Source organism: Lygodium microphyllum, chromosome 18, assembly GCF_053477565.2.
Source record: "Lygodium microphyllum isolate KBCC chromosome 18, Lygodium_microphyllum_v1.1.10, whole genome shotgun sequence".
NCBI classification, from domain to species: Eukaryota; Viridiplantae; Streptophyta; class Polypodiopsida; order Schizaeales; family Lygodiaceae; genus Lygodium; species Lygodium microphyllum.
In genome coordinates, this window is record NC_141152.1 from 78096624 (window position 1) to 78110114 (window position 13491).

The 13491-nt window shown below is 43.5% G+C and overlaps 1 protein-coding gene across 6 annotated transcripts; it reads right to left on the bottom strand.

The window, feature by feature from the left end:
• Positions 1-2000: 2000 nt before the first annotated feature.
• On the bottom strand, positions 2001-12527 carry LOC148021051 (kinesin-like protein KIN-14Q). Of its 6 annotated transcripts, XR_015694663.1 has the most exons (21): positions 10990-12526; positions 10701-10858; positions 10454-10597; positions 10031-10364; positions 9844-9929; positions 9671-9745; positions 9516-9584; positions 7896-8054; positions 7722-7803; positions 7541-7636; positions 7223-7402; positions 7031-7137; positions 6702-6881; positions 6336-6499; positions 6009-6262; positions 5725-5888; positions 5328-5522; positions 4353-5233; positions 3462-3646; positions 2599-3264; positions 2001-2306 (listed from the first exon to the last, which is right to left on the bottom strand). XR_015694663.1 is itself a non-coding variant. In XM_087698896.1 (20 exons), the coding sequence occupies exons 1-20, from the start codon at positions 11249-11251 to the stop codon at positions 2293-2295; spliced, it is 3789 nt and encodes a 1262-aa protein (XP_087555022.1). In that variant the 5' UTR covers positions 11252-12526; the 3' UTR covers positions 2002-2292. The 6 variants fall into 6 exon arrangements, 5 of the variants coding, with proteins under 5 accessions (XP_087555022.1, XP_087555021.1, XP_087555019.1 ...); XM_087698896.1 differs by lacking the exon at positions 2599-3264 and having other exon boundaries at positions 2002-2306; XM_087698895.1 differs by lacking the exon at positions 2001-2306 and having other exon boundaries at positions 2317-3264; positions 7896-7997; positions 10990-12527.
• Positions 12528-13491: the final 964 nt, after the last annotated feature.

A 13491-nucleotide genomic window follows, 5' to 3' on the forward strand; every position in this document is an offset into this window, starting at 1 on the left:
CACAATGTAATGGCTTCCATTGCATGTAGATAGTAGCCTCATTGATTTCTCCATTGCATGTAGATAGTAGCCTCGTTGATTTCTCCATATTGGGTTTTACTTCAATGTCCATTTAATGTATTGCCTATTACAAGGGGTTGACAAAATAGGAGATTAGACAAGTAAAGAATCAATGTAGTGTTATACTTACAAGTCCTTTCATCCTTGAGATGTGGTTGAGTGCACACTTGGCATAATTAACCAACCCTCCACCATGACATTGTCCATGCTACCAAAGATTCTCTCTCTCTCTCTCTCTCTCTCTCTCTCTCTCTCTCTCTCTCTCTCTCTCTCTCTCTCTCTCTCGTTTTTGTTAAGATTCTAAGAGACAAAAGATTGAGACATGGTTGTTTTATTATTTAGTCACATGTCCAAGTGAAAGATTAAGCCAAGACATTGGTTCTTTTGATAAAATTAAGAATGGCCAATACTTCAATTTAATTGATTAGTATAGTTGGAATCATTTAAGCATCCTTTTTAGTTATCTACCAAAAACCATAGCTTGACATAAGAGCTTGACCAATGTGCCTAACTATAATAGTAATAAGGATCTTCTAACATCCTACCAAGAACTATAATTTACCCCAATGTATGTCATGAGAAGAAAAAGCATGAGAGAGAGTGTCCTATTCAATAAACAATAAAAGAGAGAGAGCAAGAACTTCCTTTCTCGCTCAAAAATAGCATACATGGGCCTACAATTAAACAAGCACTCGTAGTTTGTCAAGTAAGTTGTACACATCACTTCTCTCACATTACCTCTCCTTTGAGTCTTAGTTGTCAAGGTATTGTGAACATGCTTTTGTGTACATATATTAAAAAATGAGCTTATGTTTAGTCCCCACACACAAGATTTAATTAGAAGACCTAGCTGTGTCAAGAAACAACATAACGTTCACATGACGCTCGCACATGTATTCATGCAACAAATCTAACTTGTTAAAAAAACCACTGAAGTGACAAATGATATAATACACTAGGTGAAATTATAAAGGGCCTAACAATAAAGTTTAACTTAAACAATAAAAACTTCAAATTGACAAATATAGTTTCAATTTGTTACTTGAGTAATTAATTTTCAAAAACATATCCCAAGTTTTGTACTAACCACTTAGAGCAAGGAATACCTATAGAGCACTAAACATAGCTTGCACCATAACTCCCACATGTGCATCTATAGGTGCATACAAATATACCTCATAAAGGAAATTGTCTAGCCACATATGTATAATATACCACATGAATTTCTAAAAGGCCTTCGCATATATCTTACCATTTAACTTGTAAGATAAAAGTTTGGGGTTTGATAGCAAAGTCCTTGTATGTTATTCACTTTGGAGACCCAAGAAAGGGCCCAAAAGATTGAGCACGAAGTGACTATGGCCTACAAGTGAGATTATCATGGGTAGCAAGGTTGGAATTGGGATGGGTAGCGAGACTTGATTGGATTTGCGATAGGGAGGCTTGACGTCTCGCATCCACCTCAACAAGCCCTTGTGATCACATCACCACATTTCTTTTGGTATTTATCCTCAAAATTCATCTTCAAATGATTCCTTCACCTTGACTAAGCCTTTGAATTTAGCCTCTATTCTTTCCTTCACAAGCCCTTCTAATCACATCACCTTGTTTCTTTTGGTTACCACTATTCCTCTCCCACTATCATTATTCCTCTCTAGTCAAGAGTATTTTAAAGTATCATGAACATTTAGTCTTGGAAGACCTTATATATATTATTTATTTATTTATTTATTTATTTTTCTATTTACACTTGATTACATTGCTCTCACAACTAACTTCATTTTGAAACAATCAAAGACCGCAGTTAGATCAATGTTAGTGGAAAATCGAGGTGAGCTTCTCCAAGCGAATTGCAACACTCTGTAAAAGATTTGAAGTGTTAAAACATGAGTGACATTAAAGTTGTAGATTTGGTAAACGCTGAACGAATCACCAACTTTACAAAGAAGGGAATTATTTGTGCGATTCAAACATACATCTTTGTATTAATTCTTGGATCCTTTACAAATGAGCCTGTGTGAGTGGAGTGTGATCACAGGGTAAGTGATGAAAATGTATGTTACCCCAGACCTAAATAAAAAATGTGTTATAAAGTTAAGTGATAAAAATGTATGGCATACTAAATGTATATAGAAAATTGTGTTGCAATAAATCTTACAAAATCTGCTATCAACAGAAAACACCTCTGACTTGGAAATTCACGCACGCACGCCTTCGGTAGACACTCGCTGATCAAATCATTGTTGCTGGAAACATATATACGCACGATGAGGAATTAGTTGATTTATTAATAAACCTTATTGAAAAGGTTCATATACTTCGTGTACACTTCTTATAGTGTTGTCATTTTCGAGCGGATATTACACCACTATATTTATATTTATATTTATATTTATAATCTCTCACACACATATCTATATATTAGTTCTATACAGTCCTATATATGCGGGACACAGCGGGCATAGTTGCACAGGAACAATACATTATTATGATCATTCTATCAAGGTAAGCTGTAACCATGATTCAAAAAATACATACTTTGGGGGCTTACTGTGATTGTGAGGCAGAAACTTCTACAAAATCAAGTGGCAGGAATCAGCACTGGTGAGAAACCAGTCGCCACAAGCATGCATGCATAAGAGCATGAAGGGAAAGGAGGACCGCCACTTTTTCAACCTTCCTATTTGGCTGAAAAGCTGAGCAACCGTGTGTCTAAGCTATAATCATAACGAGGCTCTGAAATTAAAAGCCACAAGGGAATTGGTGTAAGAATATAACAATCAATCAATCGGAGAGGAGAATCTGCTAGATACAGAAGGGTCTCAACTTCATGAACAAGGAACAACATAACAATCAATCAATCGGAGGGGAGAATCTGCTAGATACAGAAGAGTCCCAACTTCATGTACAAGGAAGAACACAAGCACAGACAGGGTCAGTCTCTTGAGCTTGACTTGAGACTAATGGATGAGATTTTTATGTGTTTGGTGTGTTTTGGTTGGGGTTTTTTTTTTTGGGTGGGGGTGGGGCGGGGCGGGGTTGGGTTGGGTGGTGGTGGTGGTGGTGGTGGTGGTGGTGGTGGTGGTGGTGGTGGTATGTACAGTCAATGCCATCTTCTGGGCACATGCCCATTACCATGTGGCTGTCGAGGGTGTATGGTGGCTTTCTCAATGAACTCCACGGCCTCCCCTCCTTCGTCCGGAACTGGGAATGATGATTAATAACACGGTAATGATATGACAAGTTAGGGTCGGAAATACAGTAGTACCGGCACGGCTAGCTAACAAGAGATTCGATAAGGGAGAGAATAAAAAAGGCAGCAGTGCCTATGATAATTATTAGTGTCTTTGGCTGATCGTGTCAAAGAACAGAGTGACATTGCAATCGGTGGAGGCTCTTACCAGGAATAAGCTTGGCGTCCAAGTTGGCTTTTGCAGCCTGACCCGGTCTTTTCGAATCCGCGCCAAAAGTAGCCGACCCTACTAAGGAGTAGCTTCTTGAACGCCGATGAGCTAGCCCATCAGCAGGAGACGCCACATCCTTCCCATCTGTTTTGGAGGCGAGTGGGACCGCCTGCTGTTGATGGCTGTTCAATTCAAAAAGAGAAAGTGAGCGCAAAAGGAAGAGAACGATTTGACTTCCTTCTACATCAAAGCACGAAGTACGCCTCTCAAGATGGGGAGACGGCTGAAGCCTGAGACTGCTGAGTGCGATGATAGATTCGTTCTGGTGTGTTGTAAGGATCAAACAAGTACAATGAGTGACAACTGCGTATAAATACGTCGTGTAACAATTGACAGTACTTCAAGCGTCGGTTCACACCTGCAAACATGTACTGAAAAGAAAGTCTACATGCTTCTCAAATGTTTCCAGGATCCTATAAATAGCTGGTGTCTAAACGTAAAAGCTTGAATCCCCATTATCCCGAACTCCAATCTTCCACCCATGAACCTGCATGCAGGAGCTCACGAAGTTGACGCTCGATGGAATTAAGACAGAGTTTCACACAACTCTTGGGAGCTTGAGCCTCTGCAGAGGCTCTCCAAAGAATGCGTTTTATAAGCTGATGATTAGCCTCCTGCCCGCAATGGGCAAATTCGTCGACAATACGAAAATCCAGGTTCGTCGATAAAACTTTGGCACGTGGGCACACGCAGTCCCTTCTGATATTACATTCATCACATACTGCAAACGTAATATCACATACCCCAGACTGGGGACACAGAGGAGATAGAGACAGACAGACAGACGGAGGAAGAAAAAGAGACATAGAAAAGCAAAAGCACACTCACATGTAGCGCCGCTCAGCGTCTGAGCTTCTCACCACGCCGTTAGGGAGCACCTTGCCGTGCTCCAAAAGATGCGGCGGCCCCGCATCCGTGTCCTTATTGTTGTGCCACACCACTTCAGCCTCGGAGTAGTCGCTCTCTTCCTCGAAATCCTCCATCCTCCCGGTCGATTCCCCAGTCGAATACTCCCCACTGTCAGCCTCCCTGGGGACATGGAACGACCTCTTCAGCTGGGCATCACGCCTGCTGGCCTGCAATCTGGGAGGAGGGTGGTGGGCCGCGCCGCCCCCTGCAGCCGCCGCAGAGTAAGGCACTGTAGGTGGGGTGTGGAGATGGTGATGAGCGGAGGAAAGAGGAGACATCTTGGGCTCTTTAGCCTTCCTCTCAGCATGCTTGATGGACAGGAGGCCGTTCTCCGCATGCTTGCTGTTGCTGTGGCCATTCTGCAGCAGCCTCAGGGGCCCGCCCCCCTGGCGATCACTTCTTCTGTCACTGCTGTCACTCCTATCGCTGTCGAATCGGGATGCATCCATGCCGTTCGCATGCGGTGGTGGCGATTGATGCGCGTTGCTCTGCACAGTGAAACTCCGGGTGGCGCGCAACCTGTCGTGAAGCTGCAGCCTCTCTCGGTCTTCTGGGCTCCCGTGCCTGATCTTGTTTTTGGAATTGGCAGTGCTGCCTCGGGCGGAAGGAGGTGGTGGTGTTGGATGACAAGAAATCTCCGAGTTTGAATTAGAGGACCTGCTGTCCGGCGATATCGCTTGTCGGGGTCTTCTCCTTGTCACATCCTCCTCGGCGAAACCATAGAAAGCCGACGAAGCATCAGGAGAATGGGGTTCTGATGAGTGTCCCGATCGGTAATCCGAGCTAGGGACATGACGCGCCTGACAACCACGACGAACCCACATGTCAGCAGTGACCAATTCAGAAAAAGTGTGAGACTCCAAGAGTTTGACCTCAAGACTTTAGTCATTATACCTCTACATTTCGCACCTCTTCTAAGGGCTGCCTCCTGAGGCCATGTCCATGATGCGCTCCTGCTACAAAATGACTTGGACTCCTCGTTTTCACCTTTTCGTGGGCGCTGTCTAGAGCCTTGGCTGCCCTTGACTCTTTGATAACCCGTTCTAGTTCTCCATCTTTCTTGGCTAATGCATCCTTCAAGAAGGTTATCTGCAGAAACCAAGCATTCGTATCCTATTAAACTTCGGGCGAAGTCCAGGAATATACAAATCCTTCAAGAAGACTAACTTCAGAAATCAACAATTGAATGTGTCAGAAAAATAAGAAAATGAACGCTTTAAATAACCTCGTTTCCTTTCTCTTCTGTTAGGACTTGAGCTAAGCCACTTAATTTTCAAAAACAGAGCTTCACCTGGTCCTTAAGATCTCTAACTTCACCACTCTCTTTGTTCGATTGAGCAGCACCAAGCTCCACTACAGCCACTCTTTCCGCAAACTTTAGAGTACTGATGGTCTCTCCATACGATTCCTCGTCAGGACTAATATGCACAAACATTAGAGTTTTTGCTTGGCCCCCTGATTCGAAACAAAATGAGACATTTTCAAAATGAAATTAAATTCTCAAAGACCGAAAGTAGCATGGCATCCTTGATGATTAGTCGCCAAGTAAAACAATACATTGGGTAAACAACATACCCAAGGAATCTTGAAGCAGCTGGGTAAGTTTGCTGTTTCTGTAGGGGACGTGACTGCTTTTCTGTGCCAATGCTGCAATCACATCTCCCAGAGCTGAAAGGGATTTGTTGATGTGCTGGGCTTCTTTTAATCTATCCCCTGTAGCTTCAGATTTGTCTACTCTTTCACTCCCAGCAAGATCAACCAAATGAAGGCAGCCACGAAGAACTGCTCCAGTTGCTTGATCAGCACCTTTAACATGGACCGTAAGCACGCTGCAGAGGATAGTGTCAGCTATCTGACGGGATGTCCCCAGTTGGAAGAAGGAAGAGGTGCAAAATCCATTACCTGTGAGAACGACTGCTTCTGTCATTGAGAGCAGTGGCCCCAACAGCACGGTTTCTATGTCCTAAGGTCATGAGGTGTAAAACATCCTCCGTGGAATTGACAGGCACCATATTGGCATCAGGAACATTAAGCCCATTTTGTTGAGAATTATTCCGGATCTCTAGTGTTTGACAAAGTTAAGGATATACCATGTCCTGTAGGTCCTCCATACATTAACTGCTACAGTTAACCACCACCTCAATAAACTACTTAGATTCACACACATGACATTAGCATCACGAACACTCAATTTCATTACAGTTACCCATTATCGCGCACTAGGTTGACAAATAACACACGCAGCATCTCTACACAAGAAAAAGGATATTTCTTGTTTGAACCATCTGTGCAAAGGAGATCCCGTACTTGCTCATTGTAAATCTCAATCATTTGGACTCCCACTTCGTATTTGATTAAGTCTTTCCTAGTTTGAGATATTTGAAACAGGTCGTGCAGAGCCCGAAAGTTCACACCCCAGTCCTTTGGCGATGGGTTGTTGGGTCCAGTCTGAAGCATTAAAAAGTTAAATTCTTCTACGCTCCCAGAGACATTGTCTTCTTTACATCAAAGAGTTCATAACCTAAGACAGATTGCCAATTTGAGACGGTTTAAGTGGCATGTTCTACAAATGTGAATAAAATGACGGTCTGAATTACCATTGTATAAGTCTTCCCAGATCCAGTTTGCCCATAAGCAAAGATGCAAACATTGAAACCATCCAGAACTGATCTGATAAGTGGCTGGGTATCAAGGAAAACTTCCTCTGCAAAAGTCGAACCAAACACTTAAGTTGGAGGAAGCCCTGAAACGAGTAACATGCAACCTTAATCATTTCAATAGAATCTTGCCTTGGGCACAGGCTGGTCTAAATACTTTGTTGAAATTGAAAGCTTTCCTGTGTTCTTTTCCCTGCTTGACGGGGTTAGAAATCACTATCGATCCCTTTTCCCCAATAAAATCAACCGTACTGTTGCGGTTGATTTGACCCTCCAAAAATGGTCGTACTCTGCAGTAAACTCTGATGTTCCCTGCAGACAGATAAGAAAAACAATACCACAGATTGTATGTCAAGACTACCAATTGCAAACCATTTATGCAACTACATGCCACTAGAAGACAAGAATATACAAAAAGAAACCACTTAGCTAACTAGTAAGGATAGCAACCTTTCAAATCTTGCACTTGGTTATAAAGTTCTCGGTTTTCAGCAGCAACCTTGTGATACTCTGCTGCAGCTTGAGCAAGCCCATGAAGCCTCATGTCTGCATTAGACAGACGATGTTGGCTTAGTAAGATGAGGCATACTATAGCAACAGCAGAAGATGTCTCACTAGGAGTAGGTCTTACTTAGCCCTTCAAGCTCCCTCTCCCAAGCATATTGCATGTCTTGAAAGTCAAGCCTAGTATTCTCCAATTCACTTTTTAACTCCTGCAATAAAGGCAGAGTTGTAAGATTTAGTTATATACCACCAAAAACTGAGTTAAGACGATCACCTCATAAATGCAGATAAACAGATTTACCTTCAGCTCATTACTCTGCATCTCCAAGCATGAGGCCCGATGTTGATCCATACTATGCATTTGCTGTAACTCCCTGAGAAGAACTTGCACCTTGTCCTGATTCTGTGGACAGTTGGTTAGATCACTAAGATCTTCCATGATCTTCAAGTGACTTCTTTTCTGTTACCAGAGTATTGCACCTCTTAGCTTCCATTGAGACTACACAGAACGGTTATGTACGTGATCATTTACAGTAATAATACACTATTGTGTAGCAAGGCAATTGCCTCATACAATTTTTTAAATAGACAGCTCCCCAGAAGATAGTATTTGGGACTAAAACAAGCCAGCAGAGACGAAAGATCCTCCAACGGCTAGAAAGCAAGAGACACCATCGAGAATACTTTGAGGGTAGAATAGTCGAATGAGATTAGAGACTACATTTTGTGCAAAGGAACAGAGGCTGGTGGTGGCAAGACCTGTGCTTCTGTTGGGATTGCCAGACTTACCTTTCCGAGTTGTGGGTTTTTCTTGGCAATGACTGCTTCTGGGTGCTAGCATTCTTGGCTTGTATAAAGTAGTTGCTGGGATGGTCTAACATCCGGAAGCAGTCATTGCCATTTTATTGTTCAGCTGAGCATTACACAGTTGAAACATCAGCAGTAGGATTGCTTGAAGAAGAGAAACAATTGGGCTACAAAAACTGTAATTACTGTACAATTCTGCATAGCTCAATAATATTCGGTACGAGGGTTACAAAAATAAAAGTATGCACTCTCAAATTCAATACAGCTTGACCATATCATGAGAGGGATCCATATTCATACATAAATAAACGTTAATAGCAAGTAGCCCAGGCCAGTGTTGTTGCACAACACCTTTAACCAAGGAAAAACCAGGCTTCAGCACTCTGGGGTTATACAATGACAGACATTTCAGCAGATAGATTGGATATGCGAATGGCTAAGGGGAATATGAACATGGGAAAGAAATGTAAGTAAAGCACAGATAAGGTAGTGAGTATTAGTGGCTACCAGTTAAACATTGCACAGATAAAGTAGTGAGTATTAGTGGCTGTCATAAAATTTTGATGAAGCAAAAACAATTGGGCTACAAAAGACCATAAGTCCTTTGCATTCAGACTTTGTCATCTGGTGTGACAGATCCATGGTCAAACAATAACACATGGTAATAGCACTTAGTGGTCCCAGCCTGGGCATGCTATAGTTGGCCCTCTGGAGTTACACTGTGTGCAATTAAGTGTGTCCCCAAGGTTAGTTTTCAGCCCATGCAATAGCCCACTTGGTAAAAAGCACTTCAATGCTTACAGCACAGATAAGAACCTAAGCAGGGAGGTCTACAACTTTCAGCCAAACTAATCGCAGACTTCATGTGAAACTTGCTTGCATGCTTTGTATACATTCAAGACAACAAGGTACAACCCAAGCCTGGAAAATGTCATCCGTAAGACTCTCCGAACACATGTACATTAGGAATTATGTATGAATAATCATTATGTGTAAAGCAACAACATTTGCAGAGAAATATCAACCATTACCGAGCAACTCAAGAACTTCAGTAAAGACACAATGTTAGGCAAATTTATCAGATCCCTCACAAAAGCCTAAATAAGAATCACACCTGCCCTTCTTGGGAATACAGTCGTTGCTCACATTCTTCAATAACCTTCTTGAGCATGAATTCAACAAGCTGGCAAGAGCAAATTAAAGTAAGAAATAAAGGGGAAGAAGCAGAAATGGACTCGTATCAGCTCATGGGAAACAAAGCCTACACACCATAGGAACTTCTTCAGGTGTTCTGTCATCGAGTACTACCATCACCAACTTTAGAAGAGACTCACATGGCAAACTCTGCAGATCCACGAGAGAAATCCAAATTCGTAAAGTGCCTATTCAAATGATCTAATTGCCAGACATGCAATTTGGGAGTATAAATCGTCGCAACTCACTGTATCATAAGAGTTATTGTTTCTCGAAAAAAAGACATCTACAAATTTTTGGCACACATGCTGTACCCATGCTGCAGCATTGGCATCTGTTGGACACATAAGGCAAGACAGACCATTAATTCTAATACCAGAGACTCCCAATAAGACAGTCGCAACCAAAAAAGAGCTATGTGTCGAACAAATATACCAAAACTAGACCATGCATTTTCAGTTTCTTCAAGCAGATCATTGAGGCAATGACCCTTCCACAGCCCATTCAGCTGGTCAAGCTTTTCCCCATGGCCGTTAGAGGCGCACAGCCCATCAGGCCTGTTCAACTTTGATGAAGATAAAGGCGAAGGTTCTGTGAATTTGTGAGAAACACTCAAGGCCTTCGCTGATGATTTGGTGGGCCACGGGTATTTGATCGGAGCCCCAAACTTCAAACCACCATGTCCGCCAGACTGCTGCCATTCGTGATATGCCTTGAGTGTTAAAATGCAATCGACTACTTTGGTTAACAGTCCGGCATGTAAGCTCCCCTAAATGTCCGAACGTTCAAGGGAGAAATATCTGTTAGCTTGCCTTCAACAGTAAACAGCTCTTAGACATAAAAGGAGCTGTTCCGTACCTTCTCTAGATCAGACGCTTCAAATGATGGCAGCTTTAGCTCCTCAACTGCCACGAGGAAGTTCCTAACGTTCTCAAAATATTGATATGCAGAAAGTGCCGCCCCTTCTGGAGGCGGGCTTGAGAGTGTAGGATTCTCCACAATCTACAGACAGCAAGTAGCAAGCTGAATTGTGAACAGCTGCTCAGACAAGAAGGAAGAACGATTTGGGAGTTTTTCTCAAAAAAAAAGAACCCCCGGCAGCTACCTTCGGTACAGCACCCGGATGGATTTTGTTCATGAGATTGCAAAGAACCAAACCATTCCTCAAACACAACCGTAGCTCCTCCTCCGTAGGTTCCAACGCTAGGTCCAAAGGACCGACCATTGTGTGCAGCCATTCTGCGGCCTGATATCTTCTTCGAGCTGCAATGAAGGATGATGCACAGACGGTGAGACGGGAAACAAAGCATCGACGCGTTTGTCTCAGAATACCCGAGAATGACGTTGTCACTTCTCACACGCATGTTCTACCGAACATGGGACTCCAAATGTACCTGTTTCATTAGCTTTTCTAGAGGCCAAGTGTGTGTCGCTCAATCGTGCCGAATGCGAAGGAACTGGTTCTGTACGTGCATCGTTTGCTGCGTCAATCCTGCCTGCATCTGTGGTGGACAGTCCCTTGGATGTGTAGTGGTACAGAGGCGATCCATCTGCACCGAAGAAGGGGGAGCCGCCATGGAACTTCCCATTTGACATTGCAGATAGGCAGCTGGCTGCCTCGGGGGACAAAACGGCTGGCTCGTACTGCTGCAGCATCGCCTTCCACGAAGCCTACCTACAGGGTAGTAGACCACGCAGGCACAAAGCACAGGGTACACGCGCCTGGTGTGCGGTCTGCGAAGCAAACGTCGGGTAGGCCAACGCCGGGCGTGCGGTAAGTGGTGTAAATCCTTGCTTTCTTCGCCGGGCGTGCTCCCAAACGTAAATCCTTGCTTTCTTCGCTCCTATAGCTGAGCTTCTCTCTCTCTCTCTCTCTCTCTCTCTCTCTCTCTCTCTCTCTCTCTCTCTGCGCCCCACAAGGTCGCTATAAAAAAGCTTTATTAGCAGCTTACTGAACGATTCCTTCAGCTTGAGTATTAAAACCGAGAAAACAACAAAATGGCAGGCCTTGCAAACGGGAAAGATATAGCAACCTTGACAAAAGATCGAAGTTCTGGCTTAGACCAGCAATAAAGCGCGCTGTTCAAAGCTTTCAGCGCCTTTACTGGCGATTGAGTGTCAATTTTGATGAATGAATACGCCAATCAAAAAACTCAGAGCTAACCGTTAAAAAAACGGAGGAGTGCGGACATGGAGGAAACAACAAAAGCATGCGAAATGGAGGAAGGTTATAATGTGGAATGGAGAAAACGGATGAAGCAGCAAAGATATGAGAAATGGAAAGAAGTATGTAATGTGAAATGGAGGAAACAGACAAACCAGAGAAGCATGTCAAATGGAGACTCCTGGCAAAGAAATCGATCAATAATGGTTAGAGAAAAGTTTGCTTAACCTTTTCATTGTAGCGCTCGAGACTCTTCTCTGCTCGAGGGGAATAAGGAGGCAGCAATGGAAACAGAAACTTTATCAAGAGCACGAAAAGAATGGAATGGAAGATAAAGCTTTACAGATGATGAGGACTTTGGCTATCAGGATGAAGGCAGATGAAGGAGAAGGGGGAGGCGAGGGAGGTGGAGGTGGAGATGAAGATGGAGGGGGAGGGGGAGGGGGAGGTGGAAGGAGGAGAAGATGGAGAAGATGAAGAGTCGCTGTGCCTCGCTTGCTTGCAAGGGCGGAGATGGTAGTAGTTGAGCTTGCACTTCCGTCCTCGCGCCCCGCCTCGCTGTGTGTGTGTGTGTGTGTGTGTGTGTGTGTGTGTGTGTGTGTTTCGATGGTCGGTGGATGAGTCAAACGAGGAGAAAGCGCGCAAACACAGGCGCAAGCGAGACCCTGAGAGAGAGAGAGAGAGAGAGAAGAGACAGAAGTGACAAGTGTTAATCAGAAGGCGACAGAATTGAAAGAAGGGAAGAAACTCTCTTCTTCGGCAATGGGGAGGGAGGGGGGCGGGGGTTTGCGAGTTGGACAGAAAAATAGTCTCGCCTCCGCGTCTTTTTTGGTTATTTCACTTTGGTTTCATTCGTTTTGATTGGTTATTTTTTAGGGAAAGAACTTGAAAGGCTTCTCATGTGTTTCTTTTGTTGTTGCCTAGCTGATTAGTAGGGTCTGTGCTGCCCCCGGGGGGGGCGGGTGGGGGGGGCGCCCCTCCCTGGCCAGCTGAGCTGCGCCCACCACCACTCTCAGCCTATCATGAGCTGAATTTCCTTCCCCTTTAGTTTTGTTGCCTCAATTTCAATGCGCAACCTGGTTCTTCAAAGTTCACATCCATTTCATTAACGTATCAACCACCCGCTTCCTTCATATGCACTAGTCAGCGTTCACACACACATGCATGTCAAAGGCTCTTTCTTTTAATGAGAATCCATTAAATTGTATTATAATAGGTAAAGATATTTGCATCATAGGGGCACTGCATATTCCATATCCTTCAAAATGCAAGACCCAAGAGAAAATCCCTATATTATCTACTAGGCTATTATCATAGGCTATGCGTAGATGACAAATCATAGTGGATCAATTTAGTTTAACCAATCGTTAACTATGGTACTTTACCTACTCAAAGCAATGCACATGAAGAGCTGGTCTTTCCAGGTTACTATATCTCAAAATAGCTCTTTCAGCATGGCTTTTTGAAAACTATGAATGAAAAAGCTCCACGTGGTCGTATTAGTTTAACAATCTAGTTTCTAATGAACATAGCTTTTCCTTGTGTTTATAGGAGAGACCTTGGTTGAACTAGAAACTGTGTGCCACATCATTACAGTATTAGCTATGGTGACCTTTTCATGAATGTAGTACCTCATGTGAGGGATTTCCACTAGCTAAGGTGTGGTAGCTACAGTAATTTGTAAGGACCCGAATGAGCTAACCTTAGGGGTGTTCCACAGTGGGGGAACCAA

What these genes read in the sequence shown, in the direction of transcription:
- LOC148021051 (XM_087698891.1), bottom strand. Translation starts at nt 11,251, where the DNA reads ATGCTGCAGCAGTACGAGCCAGCCGTTTTGTCCCCCGAGGCAGCCAGC. An exon ending in ATCCGGGTGCTGTACCGAAG is followed by an intron (nt 10,598 to 10,700) that starts GTAGCTGCCGGG and finishes TGCTGTCTGTAG; the next exon opens with ATTGTGGAGAATCCTACACT. An exon ending in TAGACCAGCCTGTGCCCAAG is followed by an intron (nt 7,138 to 7,222) that starts GCAAGATTCTAT and finishes CGACTTTTGCAG; the next exon opens with AGGAAGTTTTCCTTGATACC.